Source organism: Euwallacea fornicatus, chromosome 17 (assembly GCF_040115645.1).
Source record: "Euwallacea fornicatus isolate EFF26 chromosome 17, ASM4011564v1, whole genome shotgun sequence".
Classification (NCBI taxonomy): domain Eukaryota; kingdom Metazoa; phylum Arthropoda; class Insecta; order Coleoptera; family Curculionidae; genus Euwallacea; species Euwallacea fornicatus.
In genome coordinates, this window is record NC_089557.1 from 1,612,339 (window position 1) to 1,632,922 (window position 20,584).

Here is a 20,584-nt window from a genome sequence, read left to right on the forward strand (position 1 = left end):
CAAGGAATCTACATCTACGTTGCGCCACGAGAGAGAATAAATGGGAACGATTTACGGGCAGGCAGCTGTCCGAATCAAACCTCAGTTTGAGCAAGATGTCGGAGCTCCTATTCTGTAAGGCGGTTAAGAACTGCTACAACCTATATTGGGTTGCATGAAACGAGCGAGGAATCCATGCTTTCTTGGTCCGAACCAAGCAAGAATTCACCGAAAATGGCGAGAATAATAAGATTCGTATTCGGCCCAATTAGGGCAATCTCCAATTGAACCGTTTTGGAATGTGTAAAATAAGAAAAGAGAAAATGAAGAACGCAGCCCACATTATGTCAAACGCATACAGCGCCTGGAGCATGCGCGGTCTTCGCGGAAGTCTGGATGAAGATCTTGAAGTCTTGTCAGGGTCACGTGGGTGTTTTGGAATTTGTCAAACTTTTAAAACTTCGAAGCAAAGTAGATTTTGGTAAGGCCCACACAGTGATTCAGGCTTTCGTAACGATGGTGCTGTCAACACGTTTCATGTCAACAAAAAAAAAACATTATAAATTCGAACCAATTCGTGGGGCCCAAAGATTGCTAGAACTACGAGAACAATAATGTGAAATAAGGGTTTACTGCGAAAACTCACCACAAATTCTTTACGATTCTAATGGGGCATAATACCTTCTAATAAGTAAGAAGTAGAAGAGGTTAATGAGGGACACTCGTCGGTGATCAAATAATAATGGTTCAAGTTAGTTCAATTCTTAAAAAAATTTCTTCAAAGCGAATGGATTTAACCTGAACTAACCAGATCTACTGGAGCCAACCGGAATTACGATGAATCGGGCTTCAGTCAGTGATTTTGCCTTTCGACTCTGCATGGGGCCTCGTTTTGTATTAAACTGCAGCATTTGCCCAAGAAACAATAAATGGACGAAATAAATAAGAACTTTTCCCAGCCAGCATTGTCACTGCTGAAAGTATCTAACATTCGTTTGATAGAACGATCGAGAGGGGAAGTCAAAAGGGCCAACAATGGACCTCGATTTATTCGAAATGGGCCCTTCGACTAGTCAATATAATCGCAATAACGAACCCGCGAACGGATACACCGGCTCTGATAAATCACGGAAGCAATAATGGACCGATCATTCCATGTGAAAGGCCAAAGCGACACATAAAAAAATGGAGGGATACATTGATTACAATGGTTTTTCCATTAAAGCCGTCTATCCGTATTAAACTAGAGTTTTAGCTCGAAATATGCGCACTGGCGTCTTGAAGAGATTTTCCCGCAAAACCGACTAGTCATGGCAATTTATGGAATCATTATTAGAGTGATCAATGGAAAGTTATGAGTCGTCTTATCAGTGACGGCTTGTAATTTGATTAATTGACTTGAGGGTCAACGGTAACATTGTTCTTGCGAGCCATAAGCCTGAGAATTAATCGAGTTTTGATGACTCGTAACATGTTGGATTTGTTTACTGATCCATCTGTTATAGAACATATCGAATCGATGCTGTTGCAGCCCCTCAGACTTGCCATATTTTTCCAATAACCATTTATTGCATTATCGGCAACTCCTCTGAAAAACGGTATAAATGGTTTTTTCATATTGCGTCGCATTGTGCTTCACCGGAGCAAACCGGTCAAAGAGACTGGTTTGTGGTACATATCCACTCTATTGGTCTACTGGATGTCTACTAGCATTGAACTGGTACTGGTCTACCTTTGGCAGTACTTGAATCATTTAGTTTTTAAATTCAATCAACGTAAATTGGTACCGTTAAGGGATAAATTTCCACAGAGCTCTGCCAATCTCCAGTTTCACAATCGCCATGCAAATCAGGTTCCTTTCCACCCATCCTTAATTGACTCATACCATCATACATAAAAATCGGATTAGTTGGGGTTAGTCTTACTAATAGACGAGGATCTCCGGCTTATTCTGGATGTTCCCAATCCAGCAGGTAATTTTTCCTTCCATTCAAACTCACCCCGTAAAAACAAAACCACTTTAGAGGGAGCAGAACTGTGGCGCTCCAGTTTTATGATCACCACTCATCTGGACCCATCAGCGTAAATCAACTTGGCGGGCTGCGTTTTGACCAATAGCAAGACAGGTTTGCCGCCAAGACGCGACGTCGTTGCTAGGTGACCGTCGTCGGGGGTGGTTGCCGCCCCCGTGGGGATCCCGATATAAGGGCCGGATACTGGCGACTCTCAAAAATAGAATTTTTCTCTTAATTGCCGCTGAAAGCATGCCCGGGCAGGAGTTCAAACGAGTGAGGAATCAGGCACATGTCGTAATCAAAGCAATAAATAATCAGGGCCATGAAATTGTCAAAATATTAATTTATAAACATTAAAGCTGCCGATCGTAAAGCGGGTGCCCACCGAGCGTGAAGTGCGCCATATGAGACCCTGTTCACGACTTGTCCCTTTTAGCATTTTGATTACTTCACGAATAACTTTATTCCTGTTATGCAAGCGGGGTTCAGGTTTTTGGTCGAAAGTCGAGGGAAAATCAAAGAACTCGTGATGGAGGGGTCTCTCTTAAGACGAGGGGCAGGCCGACTTTAAGGGTCCTTTGTTTCCGGTCAGCGTGGCAGTTTAGGGCTCTTTCTCGATTTGAGTTATGCCCTCCTTGGCTGGAATTTCCTTCCGTTTCCAGAACTGACATTAAACAACAGGCGGAGTAGGGAACTCCGATGCTTTTAGCTCTCCCTTAGAGGGACAATTTTAGTGTAGAAACAATTCAATTTTGAGCGAAAAACGGCCCTTTTTGGTCTCCGGCGTGAATATTTGGCATGGATGGGCTGTTTGGCGACTCCATGGCTGATCCCCGAACCTTTCTTCAGTTGAAAGGCATCGATCTTGCCACTATTGTTTTCCGATTGTCCCTGATGGACGCCAGTGGGAGACTCTCCTTCGCTCTCTTTCAGGTTAGAAGATAACCGAGCCGTTTTCGAGATATTCCAAATGTCATAAATGATCGTTTTGAGCGTGTTTTGCGAGGGGATAGAGAAATTGGGTGCCGTGCATCGCTATTTTATACGTTCTCTAGGAAACGTTCACTCTGAGCGAGTATCAGGGAAAAAAATGAGTCTGATCAACACCTCAGTAATTTGCACATCTCCTTCCAGGAAAAGCTGCAGGGAAGTTTATCAAGTTGTTCTGCGAGAATCCTCAGGATGTTGGTTGGAAATTGGTGTAGAAGCTTGGAAAATGCACGAAAAAACGGTTAAACTTCATCAAAATTCCGTGGATGCAAACAACTGGAAATTAATCAAGTTTTCAAGAAAATCTCCAACGATGGCCTTTCTGGGACGAATAGATCTAGCGGGGTATTCGTACTGTTTAGTGCAAAACTAAATCTTGGATAATTTGGGGGTCAGGGAATGATTACTCGCAGCATCAGAGGAGCGGTCTCCTCATACTTTCAGACTTGAATTAAGTGGTAAAAAGGCTCCTAAGTCAATTGTTCTGAGAGCACCCACGATCTCAGAGATATGAGCGTTTAATTCTAACCCAAGGAAAATCTGGCGTCGCGAGTCTTCAAATGCATTCTACTAGAAGAAAATCTCAGCTGCTCAAGTGCCTAATTTCCCTGCAAAGGAACTTAGTAGTTTAAATGCAAACGAAAGGCGGCGTCTTCGAAATTAGGCGTCACTTTGTGGCCCAATTAGTGGAAAAACGACGCGCCGATGCGTGACGTCAGGACGCTTACTTTAGCCACGAACGAATAGAGACGCCTTTGTTGGACTCAAACGCGGCAGGCAATATGCCATTCGTCTTTCGGACTTTTTGACTGAATTTTGAGTCGACTAATTATTAAGCGGGGCACTCGCGATCTCGGTTATTACCACCCCAGTGATTTAAGGGCTCTTGGCGAGGTTCCGGAAACACCAATAAGAATTGAAAAGATCCGGAGAAAGCCGCCGTCATTGTCGTCGTCCCCGAGTAAAAATTAATCATCTATCCCCCGGAAGGGTTGAATTTACCCTTTTTGGCATTTAAAGCGGGAACAAAGCGCGGCCTCCTGGGGAACAAAAAACAAAACGACGAAAGTTGCTCGCAACAGATTTGGCCAAAGTGGACAGTGGTCGAGAGGCTTGTTTATTATCTCAGCCGGGGGGAAGGGGGGGGGGGGTTATTTAGAGCCGTCCCCCTTTCCGTTCCTGAAGCGGGTTTTATTTTTTTTTATCTCCAAATCCTTGCGCAACTGAGCAATCGGATTGCAGAGCAAATGCCCTTTAAAGACGTGATTTATTGCGGTTTTTAATCAAGATTGCGAAACGTGCAGTAGGACAGAAAAAAGAAACGTGTCAATGCAATCACAAACGGTTAAAAATAACCCAATAATTTTGCATTTCCAAATCGAAAATCTACCGAAACCGTACTGAAATCGGTCGACACAAAACAATTGATTGCAGAATCGGTTATTAGGGAGGTTGCGCCGACACGATGCCAATTTGCTTAAAAGTTTGTACAACATGACATCACAGTTTAGATTTCGCTTATTGTTGGTGCACTTACGGTTCGACCTGCGATAAACATTTTGAAATTATTTAATTGCAGAGCGGAGGTTCTGTAGCCTTTATATCAGGCCTATAATTGATACTGTGCAACGGATGGTTTGAGCGTTTGAGTTCATCATGTTGTCAAGATTTTCGCATATCACGCTCGCATCAATAATGATAACAGAATCACTCGTTTTCTGAAGATTTTACCAAATAGAACGCTCCTGTAATTTGTTTTCCGTTCATCAATAATTTTCTTCGCAGTTCTTGAACTTCCTTAGGTTTAACGTAACGTTAACGCAAAAACCCTCCCGAGTCTTTCAAGAGTTTCCCCGATTACTTAATCTCATTTATCATTACCTCCACGTCATTGATCATTACCTTCATGTTCCTTAAGAAATATATCTCGGGCATAATTAAATCTATTTTAATCATTTATTTAACCGGTTAGGACTAGTTTTCGTCGGGTTTCTCAAGATCACCTATACTTTCCTAGAACCAGAAATTGGTATTATTCGAGTAATTTTTTCGGGATTTTCAATGGTTTTTGTAGTGGTAATTACGACCGACCTAGCTGCCTTTCTTGCGGACACAATTCTCTTTCCTAAGGTCATTCGGGGAACCCCGGGCCTGGATTTTCGCTTCACTAGTTTTACTAAATCCCAGGAAGGTTTCTTCAAATTTCTCCTTACTACTTCGAAGGAACTTCCTACTACTGAAACTGCCCTTCTGTCCAATAAAAGCGCCCATTCACGAAGCGTTTATGGTAAAGTACTGAGAGGTGCAATAAATCACCACCAACTTCCAAACATAAACTGGTCTATAAAGTGCTTGAAAGCCATTTTCCCGCCCTGCTGCACGTATTAAAAAACATAGAAATCAGAGCCAATAATTATTCTATTAAAGCAATGCGGCGCCCCTGTACGAAAGGCGGGGCTGAAATTGCCACCGGGGGAGCCAAAAAAGAGCAAACTCCGAAATGTCAATGCGAAGGGTGAGCCACGCACAATGGAACCCCCGTACACCGGGCCCCGCTGGGAAATCAAATAGTGTTTTGGATAATCGTGAGTGTTAGCACGTTGTTATTGCTCTAAATCACTTTTTAGATTCGATAATAGAGGGCTTTATACCAATTGTACCTACAGGTCTATAGAGCACATTTGCATTGATCATGCGCGAACAGACTTACCGTGGTCATCTAACCTCTTCCGCTTGATACTGTTGCCATTAGGATCATGTTGCAGTCCTAAGATGCCGTTAATGCTGTATGCGCCTGGCCGAGGTTCGCTCAGCTGCGTAGATGGTGCATGCGCGATGACCGACACTGGTCCTCCTGGTGACGTCGACGAACCTGCGCTCGTAGTCGCTTGATGCGCATGTTTCGCCTTTTCTGCAGCCTTATTCCTCACGATTCTGGAAAAGACGGAACAGCGATAGTGAGTAAACTTCACGACAACTGGAAAAAAAAATTAACTCCTAGAAAATTTTGGGCCGCTTTACGGGGAAATCTCCAACAAACTCTAAAATTTAGAAAAAATTTAAAATAAGTTTTAAAATTTTCGAAAAATACCTTGAGAATTTCAAAATTTCTCAAAAGTTCCATTTTCTGGGCTCTTAGCGATTTCGCGATTCAGGAAAGCTTCTAAAACTTTTATATGATTTAGAAAAGTTCAGGGACTGCCCTGAAAGCCGGCTAACGCTCCCAAAGCTTGCTGGCCAGTAGAGTTCAGAAAACAGTCTAAAAGCTTAAAAACCACCTTGAAAGTTCCTGGGAGAAGTAAAAGGTATCGAAGGAGTTCTAAAAGTTTTCGAAAATAAAAAAAATGCGGAGCTTTAAATAATTTAAATAAGTCAGGAATAAATAAAAAGGTTTCCATAAGTTTCCCCAAGAGTTCAGAAAAATGTTTTATGTAGATAATGGTAGAGAAGGATTCGAATTGAGTTTTGCTTGCTTTGAGAAGCGCAATTTTTCACGGTAGAATAATTCAGAGAAGGCTCCAAAATTTGGAGCATAATTCCAGGGAGGTACCCACTTCTTGTCAGCTTTCAGACCGAAACGCCGATATCTCGAAAACCTGCGGAGCAGTTGGCTTAAAAAATAGTTCGGATCAATCACTTCGATTCGTCCACGTAAATAAAGTTGTAACTTCTCTTATGGTTTGTGAGATACGGGGTCAAGTTACTCGTGCGGTCATAATTTTCATTCAGGAGTTTTCACTGAATTTAATTTTCACATCAAGCTAGTTTCCATAGAAACAAGGAATCGGACCAATAGCTGGGCATCGTTTCAGCGTTTCTGTTGAAATTACCCTGCAGTTAAAGTTACACTCATAATTTGTCCCTTAGAGAGTTCAAAGCTTGAGAATTCAGCAAATTTTATAAATATTCTCTAACATTGCATATTTCAGAGGAACTCCATAGTCCTCAATCCATCATAATTGCCTAAAATCCTTTTTATTCTCCCATAGCAGTTTGACTCTGCCACCGGGCATCAAACTCCATTTGTCGCCATTGGCGTAGCAGAGGGCGCCATTGAAATTCCGTTAATCAAATTTATCAACCTGTACCAGATTTCTTCTTGGAACACTCTTCAAAATGCCCGCTACCCCAGGCATACGCAGCCACTTCCAGCTAAACGGTCAACCAAAAGAACCAAATTTGGAGAGGGCAAAAAAATCAAGCGTTATACCGCGCCACTGATCGGTTTCCAGGCCAGCAGCTGTATCAATGTCACCGGCGGTTCGTAACAATAGAGCGACTCTATAATGCGAAGTCTATTAAAACAGACTTTGGTTCCAATAGGACGAGAAGAGGTAGTTCATTAAAATGTTTATGGGACACTTGAAAAAGCCAGCGGGGGGCGAAGGGTCTCCCCATTGCATGCGGAAGGAAGGTGATGCGCATTTCAATCACAATAGCACGGATTTATCGATAAGGGCCAAACAAGCAATTAACCCGGAATCCTTTTCACCTTTTTAGAAGAAACCAAAGGGTCGCTTATGCAAATGGCGGGCCCCATTTTGCGGTGCGTCTCGGTGATCGGCCCTCGTCTCGCGAATCTGAGACGCAGCCAACCGTTCCGGAACCGGCTTTCTTCTATTGATTTTCCCCAACGTCCTGGGGGGGCGGCAATCTCCCCTCGCCCCAGAATCCACCCTTGAACGCTTTCTTTGCCGGCGCGTATACCTTTCGATCCGAGATCGAGATTACTCGCTTTTTTTCTTTGAGAAAAAAAACCTGAAGCCTGTTAATTTATGAATTGTTTGTTCTTCGGCACTTCGCAGCAAGGGAGAGAGGGTGAAACTTCCCCGGTGAAGAGTCAAACGTGGGGCGATCCCATCAAGCACCGCACCGGTAGCTACAACAAATATTTGCCGTATTGAAGTGTCAACTATTGTTGTCGACCCATTGTTGGCCCGTTAGATTTGTTGCCCGAAACTGCTTATGACAACATACTGTGCTATAGGGATTTCGCAGAGGTTTTGGGGATTACAGACCTAATCTCATTTAAATGGAGACCTCCATTACGCCGAGCCGAAATGGAGATTTAATTGTAATTCTGCCGGGATTTCGTCGAAGGTGCTTATTAGGGCCTTTAAGGCTGTAAGTGGATGCAAGAAAAAATTAAGCTTTTAAGGATCGTTGTCAAAATATGCAGGTTAATAGCCGAAAAGACCATGAGACGTGAAGCTCCTTAGTCCCATGATTTGCATAGAAATTGCCTTCCAGGCAACCTCTTCGGCACCTGGATCGTCCGTTCTTCAGCTCACGGTTCGCCGCAGCCCCTCGAGGAACCCCACTTGAGCGCCGCGTCACTTGAACGGTGAATGCCCGCGCAATACTTCCTCGCACTTCCACCGAGACGAATCCTCCCCTTCGCCCCACCTTGATCTTGATCTCGATCTCCGCCAGACTCCAGACAGACACGACCAAAAGACCCGCTGAACTCTTACAATGTTCAGCTCCAATTCGCGGACCTTAAGCGACTTTAAAGTAACAAGCCCTAATCCTGAAAAGTCGCCGCAATCACCAGAAAACATCGAGGGTTGAAAATGGTCCCGAATTACCCACGCCACACCCCCAGGAATCACTCGAGCGAATCGAAAGAATCTTATACACTCGCTCTTTGATTGCACCACGCATTTCTACCGGGGGGGGATCCGGACCGTGGGGCGTAGCAGGGGCGAATTATGGGGATTAAGTGCCCCGGGAAGCGGCGGCAAATTATTAATAAGCTGCGGCGGTGGAGCAAATTAAGTTGCGGCCAACGCCGAAGCACTCAGGCCCTCTCCCTAAGGGAGGGTTAATTAGCTTTATTAACTATTCCAGGGCTCTGCCAAAAATGCGCCTCTGATGGCTAAATCAAACATGTGGCCTTTATCTTTGATAACTCGCCGGTGCGTCGTTATTTGTGATTTCAGATGGTGCACAGGCATTCGACACGGTCGACGGTGTGTGACGGACAAGAGATTTTCTTTTACGCGGATTAGAGATAAGTAATTAATTTGGATCGTGTAGAATTTGTGTGTTATTGTCACACCATGATCATCAAAGTGGCGACACTCGCACCATGCGTGACTGTTAATGTATATTTAGACAATACTTCAGAGGAGCCCAACTTCAAAGTTTTCGCCTTCAAACGTTTGCAAAGTGATTAAGACCGGAACTACTGTGCATGTTTGCTTATCACTTAGTGGGGCGTGTAATATGATCACGACAACTGTTCACCAGGTTTATCATGATCAATCGCCGAAGCCACTAATCCCTCATCACAGATTCTTTTCAAATTTACGTGGGGATTACGCGGCCCCAGGTGGTTTGCCTAATTTCGCCACTAAAACAACAATTACGGCCCTAGGCGGATCATTTATTTATTTTTTTTTAACGCGCGCGCCCTCCCCCCCGCCACCGATCTGCGACGATGATAAAACCATATGTTGGAAAATGTCAAAAAGGACGCCATACGGCACTTTCGGACGATTGAAAAGACGCGTCGAGGCGATCTAATTCCCTGCTCACCCTTCGCACCCTGGAGACCAGTTTGTGACGTAATTGATTGTTTAGTTGATCTGTCAAGGGTCGTCGGTCGAGTGTAAGGGAAACCCTCCTGAATCCGGACCTGTGTCGGTCGAAAACTACGCCATGCGATGGCCTAATTGCGACGACAAAAAGTCGCCATTGTTTCAAGCATCTTCCGCCGTTCTCTCGGCATGGCGTCATGTCCGGTTCCGTTGCCCCCCCGGGCTTCCCCCCGATCCCCCCTCGATAATGCGGGACCCCCCTGCAGAGCTTTTTGTTTGTTTCGGTTGGTTTTCCGTGGTTTTGAGGCGAATTTGATTTCGTACGTACGAGGGCGAGTGATCAATGAGGCTGTTCATGTGGAGCCGAACGAAGGAGCGCGCCCCCGCCCCCCGGCCCAGGCGCGGGCACGTGCTTGATTGGCGTCATAAATGCGATCACGTGTGCCGAAATGGCATTATTTTTTCATCGCGACGGAACGAATTAGGGCCCGTGCGGGAGGAAAAGTCAAAAAAGGCTCCTTCATAGGTTCAAATTGGGCAACGGTATTACGTAACATAAGAAGATAGAGCTATGTGTTTCCTCTGTTGAATGACGTGATTAAGTTGCCATGGAAAGGGATTTATTTGGAGGGAGGTAAAATGGCATTTTCTTCCTGCAAATGGGAAAGGGAAATTTTTCTTTTTACAGCGTGTCCAAGGATGTGCCTCATGGGGATCTCGTAAACGATGATCGACACAGATACGGGTAAAAGGGAAAAGTTGCTCATTGTGGAAAGTAATGATTTGACGGGGGAAGCGCCTCTGGATAGACAATTTTGTATTTGCAGATGTATCAAAAAACTGGAATTGAGGAGTAATCTAGTCGGTGAGTAAATCAATCTCGATACAGGGTGAGTCATGCGGAACTGTACATACGTCTACCATAAAACAAGATTGCTAAGAGGAATGTCCAATGAGCATTAGAAATGTCCTTCCATTTTTATTCTCATTATACAGGATGTTTCACGCATTTTGCCGAAAAATGGTTTCGGCAAAAGCTTTGTAGCGCCAGTTTGCTTTTCTTCGCATTTTCTGGTGAAAGAGCACACGAGCAAAATAACGTATTCAGAACTCCGAAAATCCAGGAGCGTCTTCAAAAAATTTAGTAGGCTTTTCCGGGACCAAAAAAATCACCCTGTAGAAGGATTTTCGAAAGAGCGCTATGCGCATTTGCTAAAGATTGGACGAATTAATTGTTGTTATTCCCATTCGACCAATTTGCCGCACTTTTTTTCCCTTTGGAAAAAAACGAAGTTTACGAAGCTGCTGCAGCTCTGGAAACTTCGATATACCTAGCTGCTTTGTCTTGAATACGGTATGTTTCAAATTCAAATATTACAATTGATACGACAATGCAACACCCTGCAGTATTTAATGGAATAATAAAGGGAAAAATTATTTGAGATATATCTAATATTTTAAAATTAAAATGACGAGAGGAAACACAAAGAAAACTTGCTTTTACTATTGTTGGAAAGTTGCTCAAGAAATTTTCATAAGAAGCGAAAAATTCGCCATTTGCTAGTACCATTTATTGTCTAAAAATATTTTCAAAAGGAAATCTCTAGCCATTCAGATCAATCAACCCAATTATTCCACGGTAAAAATATGTCCAGTTCTTCACGACTCGCCCTGTATATAGGAAAGTTTCCGAAATAAACTGTAGGCTCCTTAAGGCCCGGCTTTTCCAGTTCCTGGCAGCTTCGCCTACAACATAATCTCTATAGAAACAACGAACTCAGAGCATGTCAAAAATCGATCAAAAAAGAAAAGAAGAAAAATATCGAATTCGAACTGCAAAATCGAGAAAACAGAAACGTGGCGGGTGGGCCACCAGGAATTACGAGCTGGAGTAAATCCATAAATCTCCCACGACCGCACCCTTCTTCTACAATGTCAAACCTTGGATCTCGTCCACATTTTTGCATTAAAAACCTCCCCGAATCTCACAGCCCATCCCTGCACCCACCTCTAAACAAAAATCCCGAAATAATCTCATAAAGCTCGCGTTATCAATTCCAGCCGATTAAGGGTAGAATAACAGGCCCCGGTCGGGCCCTTGGAAGACCACTTAAAGTAAATTGTTTGACAATTCCGTCGAGCCGACTAATCCAAATCATTGCCGACGCAAAGGGCCGATATCGCCCTTCGGGATCGCGCTCCGTCGATCGGGCGAAATATGAGGGCCCGTCGGAGGGAAGACGTGATGTGAAGCATTCCGAGGCATGGATAAAGTCCCATGAAAATTCGTGGAATTAAAAAGCGGTCTGGCTGTGGGATAAACACTGGACACGTGGCTGGTCGTTGTCGGGCCACGTGTCCCATGGAATAGCACTTCGTTTAAAAGTCATTTAGGGACAATGGCGATGGAAATTGGCGAATTTGAGAATTTGTCACGGAATGGGATGTCCATTAAAATTTGTGGGTGTACAAACTTGGAAAGTACCTCAAAGCTCCGGTAATTTGCAAGACAATGCGCCCCTGCAGAGCGAGCTGCTTAAAAGTCTTTTGCCACAGTGGACCAAACTTATTTCTCAACACAAACCTCGGCTTTACAACTTTTGGCGATATAAGAGACAGGAAATGTCTTCATTAAGCCCGCAAGTAGATAATATACTTGGAACTTTATTGCCAGAGGAAGTGATCAAAACTGGAACTCCCACAAGTCTTGCATTGGCCGACTGTAAGAGCTTTCTCCAGCCGAATTAGAGGCTCCGAATGCCGGTAATCCAATTTGCAATGAAACTTATTAGTTTGAGAGTTTGCGTTTTGTTTATAAAGAGGCCGCTGATGGCGCAATTACCGGCGGCGTACTCGACACGTTCAGACCATATGCGCACTACCATTACGGCAATAACATTGTCAATTACGAATTCAATTGCTCTCAAAAAGCGGCTCTACAATATCGCATTACTAACATTCCACCGCCCCTTTTCAATGCTAACATATTTGCGTCCCCCGGGACCCTCTTAGGGGCGGTGCACACATACGCAGTCAGGCCGATTGGGAAATGATGGTAATTTCATTCCGGGTCTATGTACCGTTAGTGGGGGCTCACTTACATTATGCCCTCACCTGTTAATTGAAGATACGCTGGGCACGTTGTCCTGCGAGCAAATCCCTTCGGCTAACAGTCGGTCTCGGATCTCCCAGGCAAACATCGTGGGATTTTCCCTTTTGTAGTTGGCTATTGCGTCCACCACTGGTGGAGTGGCCACTTTAGGTTTTGAGCCTCCTATGACGCCGGCTTTGAAGCTGCCAGTCTCGTAGTACCTGAAACAGGAAAGGTTCCATCTATTACATATTTGAAGATTCGTTCAGGGCACCCAAGAGGTCAGTCACGAACAGAGTAGATCTAGGTGCGTTGCGTGCGCCATTCACGAGTGATCTCTTGGGGGTGTCATCTCGGAGGTCGGCGTCAGATAAGGGAAGAACTAGAAATTTAAGGAGAGGACCCGAAAATTTAATTTTCTCTTGAACAATTCATGTTTTTTTCAACGATACATTTCAGTGAAAAATTTGCTGATACTCCGAGCTTGGAAACCCATTTAGGACGTTTTATCTGTGCTCTGTCGCCCCCTTTTTGCTTGATTTATTTTTTCCTTATTCTATTTTTCCAAATAAAAGAGCGGCGAATCCACTCTCCAGCGCCCCAGGACCGGAACTACATTAAAAAAGCCACAATGCCGGGACATAGGTTCGTTTTTTGTCCCCTTAGTCAGAAAAATATGACAAATACCTCGAGTGAGCTTTCCATGTGCCGGGACACTACTACATAACACGAAATTGTCGCTAATCTCCCCTACACTGCCAGCCTCACGGGCAACGTGAAACTGCATCAATTCGCCTGTACCAACTGCCCAAGTTTCTCCACCCCCCCCCCCCCCCTTACGCAAATCTTCCTCCATATTCAACAGATTTAATGCAAATAAAAGAAAGAACTTTCAATTGCCGAGTGCTTCTCCCCATCTTCCAAGCTGCTGCACTAAAAAAACCGGGAAAATATTACCAGCAGGTCGTGTGATCCTGTTAGTGCGCCATGCCGGATCCGGGGGATGAAAAGTAAGGGTAGGAGCGGCGTGAAGTGGGGGAGGGGATCGCGGTTCCGGGATAGACTTTAAGGAAAAGTCAGCGGAATCAGTCGGATGTATGGAAAAGGGAAAAAGGCAGCAAACACTTTCGATTTTGTTGAGTTTGGGGCCAATTTTTCAAGCGATTCTGAAAGAAAACTGAACAGACAGGGCGAATTAGTGAGAAGGATTGATACGAGTTAAAATGCAGAAGAGGCAAAGTCTGGTATGCTAGTTAGTGGAATGCGCTTGGATTGAGCGAAATTTGGAAATGTATGGTTACAGTAACAAAAATGGGATCAGCGGTGTTGTTTATTTCCCTAAATATCGGAAATTAACGGATGCAAAATGGCGGAAAGAAGGAACTTCCTTCGCCATTTTCTAGCAAATCGCAAAATGGCGGAAAGAAGAAATCTCCTTCGCCATTTTCTAGCAAATCGCAAAATGGCGGAAAGAAGAAACCTCCTTCGCCATTTTCCAAAAATGGAATATAATCGAGACATTTTTACGTGCGGTTTTTCTTTTATGTCGGGTGACTTGGAACGCTTCTTGAGCACCCCTAGGTGACGGGGCTTAAAATTGGAAAATCTCTTCTCTTCCCTAGAAATTTTCCGGGCGCCTATACCTCAATACCTGAGGTTCTTCGATGAGGTCGGTTGTCGTTTTTCAAGCGCAACATTCCAAATGAATTCCATTCTTAGGCAGTTAACCGTTAACCGATTTCGATGCTACGGACACATTGCTGGTAGAACTCACCATGGCCAAGTCTCTGCGATTCGAGGAGTCATGTGCCACTCAAGGAGAATGCAGTGAATTCGATCATTAGGTGTGAATCCAGGGATTTGCTCAGATCCAACGAGTTTGAATCAAATGGGTCCGGCCCAGTAGATCTTCCCGGTCTGCTCCTCCGAAGGGTCCTACTTTGGTGGTTCGGTTTTTCAGATTTTCGTACGAAAGATTGTGAAAGCTATTATTGTATAGGCCAACAAGGGAGATACCAATTGGTACGTCTGGATTTAAAGCGCCGGACCAGGATATATTTTCGTTGAATTTCCTCATAGATAACGGAATCATCGAGGCGTTCGGTTAGTTTTTAGGAATTTTCTCCACATTTCCCATATTCTCTGCGGAAAATCGGCACATTTATTTAACGCGGTTGCTCACTTCCTCCATCCCGAAAGGCCCCACCTTGCGGCAGACTCGTGACTGCGCCCCTGAATCCGTCCCTGTCCAAGAGGCTTTTAGCCTCCCCTCCGTCCGCAGGGACGCACTCCATCTTCCCCTTGAGAGGTGCATCAGAACAACCCCTTTGTGATATCATTTCGGCTAATACGCGGCACAATAATCGAATTATTTTGAAAACATTTGATCGAGTTAAGGGTGGAAGCGGTGCGGCTCTGGATTCACTCCCGTGACGAATTCATATTCTCTCCCGTTAATGTTTATGAGCGGGAGGCGGATCGCTTTATTAATTTGCGGCTTCGAGTTATGGTTTTGTGTGATGACGGGGATGAGCTGATTGGATTAAGTCACTTCCAAGGGGGGCTGTTTCTCGTCGTTCCTACGAGAACAATCGCGAATTCTTTTCGATCGTTCACCTTTTAACCCATCAACTTGGTTAATTAGATCGGTCGAAAAAATAGCCGAACGAGAGATGGTATCTTCGACAACAATATCTGTTTACAATCAAATTAAGCAACCGATTGTAGATTGACAATGCGATCGACGAGTTTAAATTAGTTCAGTGCTCTATGATTCTCGTTCCCTGAGCAAGTTTTAATTGGGCCCCCAAAAGGCACGTCCGATTCTGAATTGTCATGGAAATTGATAGTGTTTTCGGAAACTTTACCTTTATACCCCGCACAGTAATAGAAAACTTCATTTGTATTTGCCCGAGCCAACCAGTGTGCAGCCCAGAGAGATTATTCATTGAAAATTTCTCCATCGTGCATTTTCATGTGTCCTCTCTCATGGTCCGGCCATCATCTAAATCCGCACTTATGCATTTGCTGTGTACTTTTTTCACGGCACGTGGCCGCCCTTTCGTCAACCCTCAAAGGGCGCATTAAAACGATTCCAGTCTAATAAAAATGAAAGCTTTCAGGGGATTGCTGTTTATCGACATCAATTTTCCCAGTAATAGACCGAGTGCTTCGGAAATAAGCAGCTTTTGACAATCCGCATCAAAATCGAGCGACTGCGGATAATGGATAATTTTGAGGAGAGATGATCCAGGGTTTAGACGCGGTAATTTCGAGAGCAAATAGGGCAGAAATAAGGCCAATTTCGGCCTGTATTGGGATAATAGTTCCGTAATGAGGCGGCGAACCTGTCACCTACCGATTTGATCCCTTTGATGAGGCACGTAAATCGTGTGTTTCCACGATGAGGAGCCTTTTCGGCTTCACCTCAAGCCTGAAGCAGCTGCACCTTTAAACATGGACAGCTCTGATAGCGACGAGGGTTTTGATAAATCAAGCGAAATCAATATCCCTGAAAACACTTCGGATGACGATGGTGATGACGGCGAGTCGGGAGTCGACAAAGAGATGGGACAAGACGAGGTGTCCGGAGGTGGCGGTTTCCGTCAGAAACGGGACCATATCATGGATTGCCAGAGTGAGGGAGAGGAAGTTCAAGCGTAAGGTGGTGAATGCGACGAAGAGGTTTCTGAAGGTGGCGGTAATTTCTGCAAGGGAGGGACACATACTGGGGACAGCGACAGTGACCAGGGAGGAGGTGCCGATCCCTGTGGGTGACGTTGTCCTGGGGCCCGTACCGAAGTGAGTGCTTTTGAGGTAGCACCATTTTAATATTTAACTAATCGCATACACATAGTAAAAAATAAACTACGGAGGCGAGAAAAACGGTCTGGGGGCGCGCGAGAAACCGTCTGAGCGCGCAGAAAAATCACTTGCGGGTCTACGCTTAAAGGTTTCTTTAAGCTACGTCGAAATGTAAATATTCTTAACGATCCGGACCCAGATCAAAACGCTTTAACAATATTTTGTACGGGTGTCACACCTCGCACATATGCAGCGTTGTCTAAAAATATTTAAGTTGGAACACAATGGCGGCTTTCATAACTCCTCTAAATTTATCGCCGAGGGGTTAATAGAGGCGGTTTTTGAGAGTCAAGTCTTACCTGGACAGGATTTTGGAAACACAGCCATGAGACACCCGAAGCTGCCTTGAAATATCACAGGGCCGGACTCCGTTGTGGGCCAGCTCGACTATGCGTTGCCGTACGACGTCTGGAAGAGGTCGCCCGTTGACGAACACTCCTCCCAATTGGTTCACCCCACCGTGACCTGGAACAAATAGGAAATTGTGAGGTTACGGCTGGTAATAAAAAGGTTAATAACGGTTCCTTTCGTTCATAATACGTTTTTAATGAACCCTCGTAAAAATGCTAAAAACTGTTGTTATACGGTCCCAGATCATTTGGGTTATGGACAATTTTCGTAACATCGGCTTTAATCAACAATATGGTCTTACCTACTTTATCTGCGGGTAAAAAAGGACGGCAAAACGGATATAAGTACATACATGCACACAAACAGAAATGTGAAAGGAAAATAAATAATGGCGGATGTCGCAGTCTCTTAGTTAATACACTTTCTTGTCAACGTATAATTAAAAAGCGATTTAATGCTACAACGTTATGGACGGAGAACGTGTGCTCTTGCTTAACTTCACATTAGAGTCATCTTTCAGCATGAAAATGAGCATAAATACGGTTCGATGTTTTGCTACATAAACGTATCGGACCACCGCAGAACACCCCCGAAAAGACTGCGTCGTCAATGGGCACGTGCCACTCACGTGACCTGTCATCGTGCGTCGGTTGGCTGCCAGTGATAAAGCGTCTTCCGAAAAAAAAAAATAATAATAATAATTGCAACATCCTGAGTTTTAGTGGCTTTTTACGGTTATGGGTGAGGAAGGGTAGTTCCGTCCCTCTCCCCCTCCGTCTCGCCGTAAAAACAAAGTGAGGAATTTCATTAGGGCCGGATTTACAAGATGACCACCTGTCACGCAGAGATAAGGCGGAAACATTACACCCTAATACAAATATAATCCCACTTATCAGCGGAATACACCCGCTCGAATAGGGCCACTTAACAGACACATGTCCCGATTTTTATCACCTCAATCTGCAGATCTAAAACACTCCCGTGCGGGGGTTCAAAGTGCCCGCCGACAACCCCGATTTGTGTACACGCGTTTTTATTTATCCATTTCCCGGAATTAAATTGAATTAGCCCTCGGGAATCTCAATTAATTAGACGGGCCCTAATTGGCCTGCCCGCAACGTCCATGACGTCGCACAATGGAGAATGATAAATGGAAGGCCCTTTCCACGATTTCCCAACCCTTTAGGCATCCATTACCAGTCGGGAAGAGCACGTATGACTCCAGTGTAGCTGAAGAGTGGTAAATTGTCTGAAGCCAATCGCTGAATTGCATAAAACGGCGCAGTATCGTATTTTGTGTGTGGTACCTGGGGTACTTCGAAGGCTCATTATTTTCGAATTTACGACTCGATTTAACATACTGGAAATTATATAGGGCCATGGCGAGCCAATAAAGCCTATTTTTCTCCTTTACGGAGGAATATCAATCAAGCTACACACAGAGAGAAAGTATGAAATAGAGTCAGCAGCTAATCTGCATCGGCTCGTAAATATCTCGAAATCAATCAGTTAACGCAGGGCTCATAGCGAAACCCATAATGGCAATTGAACCCATGTATACACCCATGCAAAGCTGCTACGGTTGGCTCTGGGCAACAATTAAGCACACCTTTTCGTGAATCTATATGTATCTCGCCCATGGAACGATATCTTTCTTTAGTTTTAAATGAGCCGTTTGTTATATTAAGTCATAGCTGACCCCATTGCAATGGGTCGAACCGCGCGGTTAATTTTAATGGTTCTATGGTATTATGCGCGGAATGTGTGACGAGGAAAGCTCCAAAGTGGTACCTTGCAGATGCTGATCTGTACTGCTTTAGGAAATTCGACGTACCGTCGATTCGGGTTAGTTCAGGTTAGCTGGTGGGCTTGGAGTGGTTCGGGTCAGTTCGGGTTAATCAGTGAAATTCGTGGAAAAACATGGCGTTCGCGGCGCTAGGGGAAAGGATGCACGAGTCATTTTCGCACGATGCTCTGAGCTCGAAAGTGCCCTTTTCGAAGGGTCGGCGTGAGGTGTTTTTTGTAAAATTCTCCCAAATTCATCGTGCCCCCAGCAGCTCTCGGAGCGTTCTGACGGTGCCGCGTTTCGGAGATGGAAAAGTGCCATCCCGGAGCCTTAGCCCGAGAGCGGGCCTTCAGCTGGAATTTTCGCGAAAGTCGAACCGACTTAATTGCGACCTTTGCGTGCCGCTTCGGGACCTTCGAACACCCGAAATACACTTCAAACGGAGTTTTAGGGGCTCGCGAAGGGAGCGACCCGAAATGAGGTTGTTCCCCTGTTTTGAACTCCTTTCGGAAAGTTCAAAATCCGCCTCCGCGCCACTTATCATCGGTGGCCCCGAAGAAGGACGACATTCCGTATGATTTCCAATGCAAAAACGGGAATTTAATTCAAATTTACAAATTCACGATCCCGCCGAATGCACAACGCGGCATAATTTCAAATTTCAAATTTTTCTCACAAATTCGCTGCAACTGCACTGGTATTCGATGCGTGTTACAAGCCAGTATTAAGGTCTAACCGAGTTGCGGGAAGATTTACATGAATCGCCCCTTTAAATTCAATTTTCCGTACTTTAAACCTGATTTAATGCCCATAGAACTTGTCGCAATTAGCGTTTAAGGCCGGACCATGAATTACTTTTACCCGTTTCGAATGCATATCGAATATGTTCAGGGAAAAGCCAATTTATTTGTTTTGTTCGGATGCGCACAATTAATAGCATTTTAAAAATCGCTAGTTCAGTGATTTATCCGGGAACATATAATTTTTAAAGCTCCATGAATCCGAGAGCAATATATCAAACCTCATAAGAATAGACCGGGTGTCTTTTAAATTGACTTTTCAAAGCTCATAAATCGGCATTGCTGAATTCTAAATGGGTTCTGACCAGGCTTTCAGAACCAACCGAGCAGTAAATCGGGAGAAATGAATGGACTTAAGATGAATGAAGGCTTTCTTCTTCGGACAACTGCATCTGTTTGTTTGCTATTTAGTTCTAGTGCACCAGCGTGATGTTTCATGGGTTTTACCTGGGCGCTCAGCTATTGGAAATATTATGTAACACAGCTACCTCATGCCAAGATTTAATACCCGCTCGATTATTCGGTCATCAGAGGTGTCATTATCCGGTTAGTTCACGCTAATTCAGGTTAGTCCGGGCTAGTTCGGGTCAGCTCAGGTTAGCCCCGACTAGGTCCGGTTCGGTGAACCACTGCGCTGCGCGCGCAATCTGTGGGCATGGAATCTTTGCGACGCATTTACATAGAATAAAAAAAAACGGAAAACAACATGTGCTGGTACTGCGACCAAGTGGACGACCCTGAGCGTACAATTTTCGTGTCTTCAGAGTTTGCGAAAGAGAGAGTGCAGGCGGAATTGACGTGCAACGTTCCAGTGAGGAAGAACAATGTCCGGGGGCTTTTAGTAAACGACCGAAAATGCTGCGAAAATCGATGACGAAAATGCAGGAAGAAGTCATGAAGGGCAAGAAGATGGAGGAGGAGGAAAGAGGAAAGTTGAAGGGGAAGTCGGGAAAATCGGACGGAACAATGCTATCTGCCCGCCCCCCTCCCGTAGTACTGCTAATGAGCGTTTGAGAGGGACCGTTACTGTTGAGGGAGGGAGTGTGGCCGGCTGGTGATCTTGGATGGACATACCAACCCGACGCTATATGGGCAGCCAAGGTCGCTTCGAGCTAGCTCTAAAGGAAAGGGTAGTTCAAGTTGGCAGTGAGCAGAAAGCTGGGGGG

General features: G+C 44.7%; 1 protein-coding gene across 7 annotated transcripts in view; it reads right to left on the bottom strand.

Annotated features, from left to right (window-relative positions):
- Nucleotides 1-20,584, bottom strand: part of LOC136344505 (paired box protein Pax-2a-like) — an 87,348-nt gene that overhangs the window by 5,445 nt on the left and 61,319 nt on the right. For 5 of the 7 annotated variants that reach the window (XM_066292038.1, XM_066292039.1, XM_066292040.1 and 2 more), the window contains 3 exons: nucleotides 16,781-16,946; nucleotides 12,641-12,859; nucleotides 5,695-5,918 (listed from right to left, as the gene is read on the bottom strand). In XM_066292038.1, coding sequence (XP_066148135.1) covers nucleotides 5,695-5,918; nucleotides 12,641-12,859; nucleotides 16,781-16,946 — 609 coding nt within the window. The remainder of the gene's footprint in view (nucleotides 1-5,694; nucleotides 5,919-12,640; nucleotides 12,860-16,780; nucleotides 16,947-20,584) is intronic. The other 2 variants (XM_066292037.1, XM_066292043.1) reach the window with 1 other exon arrangement.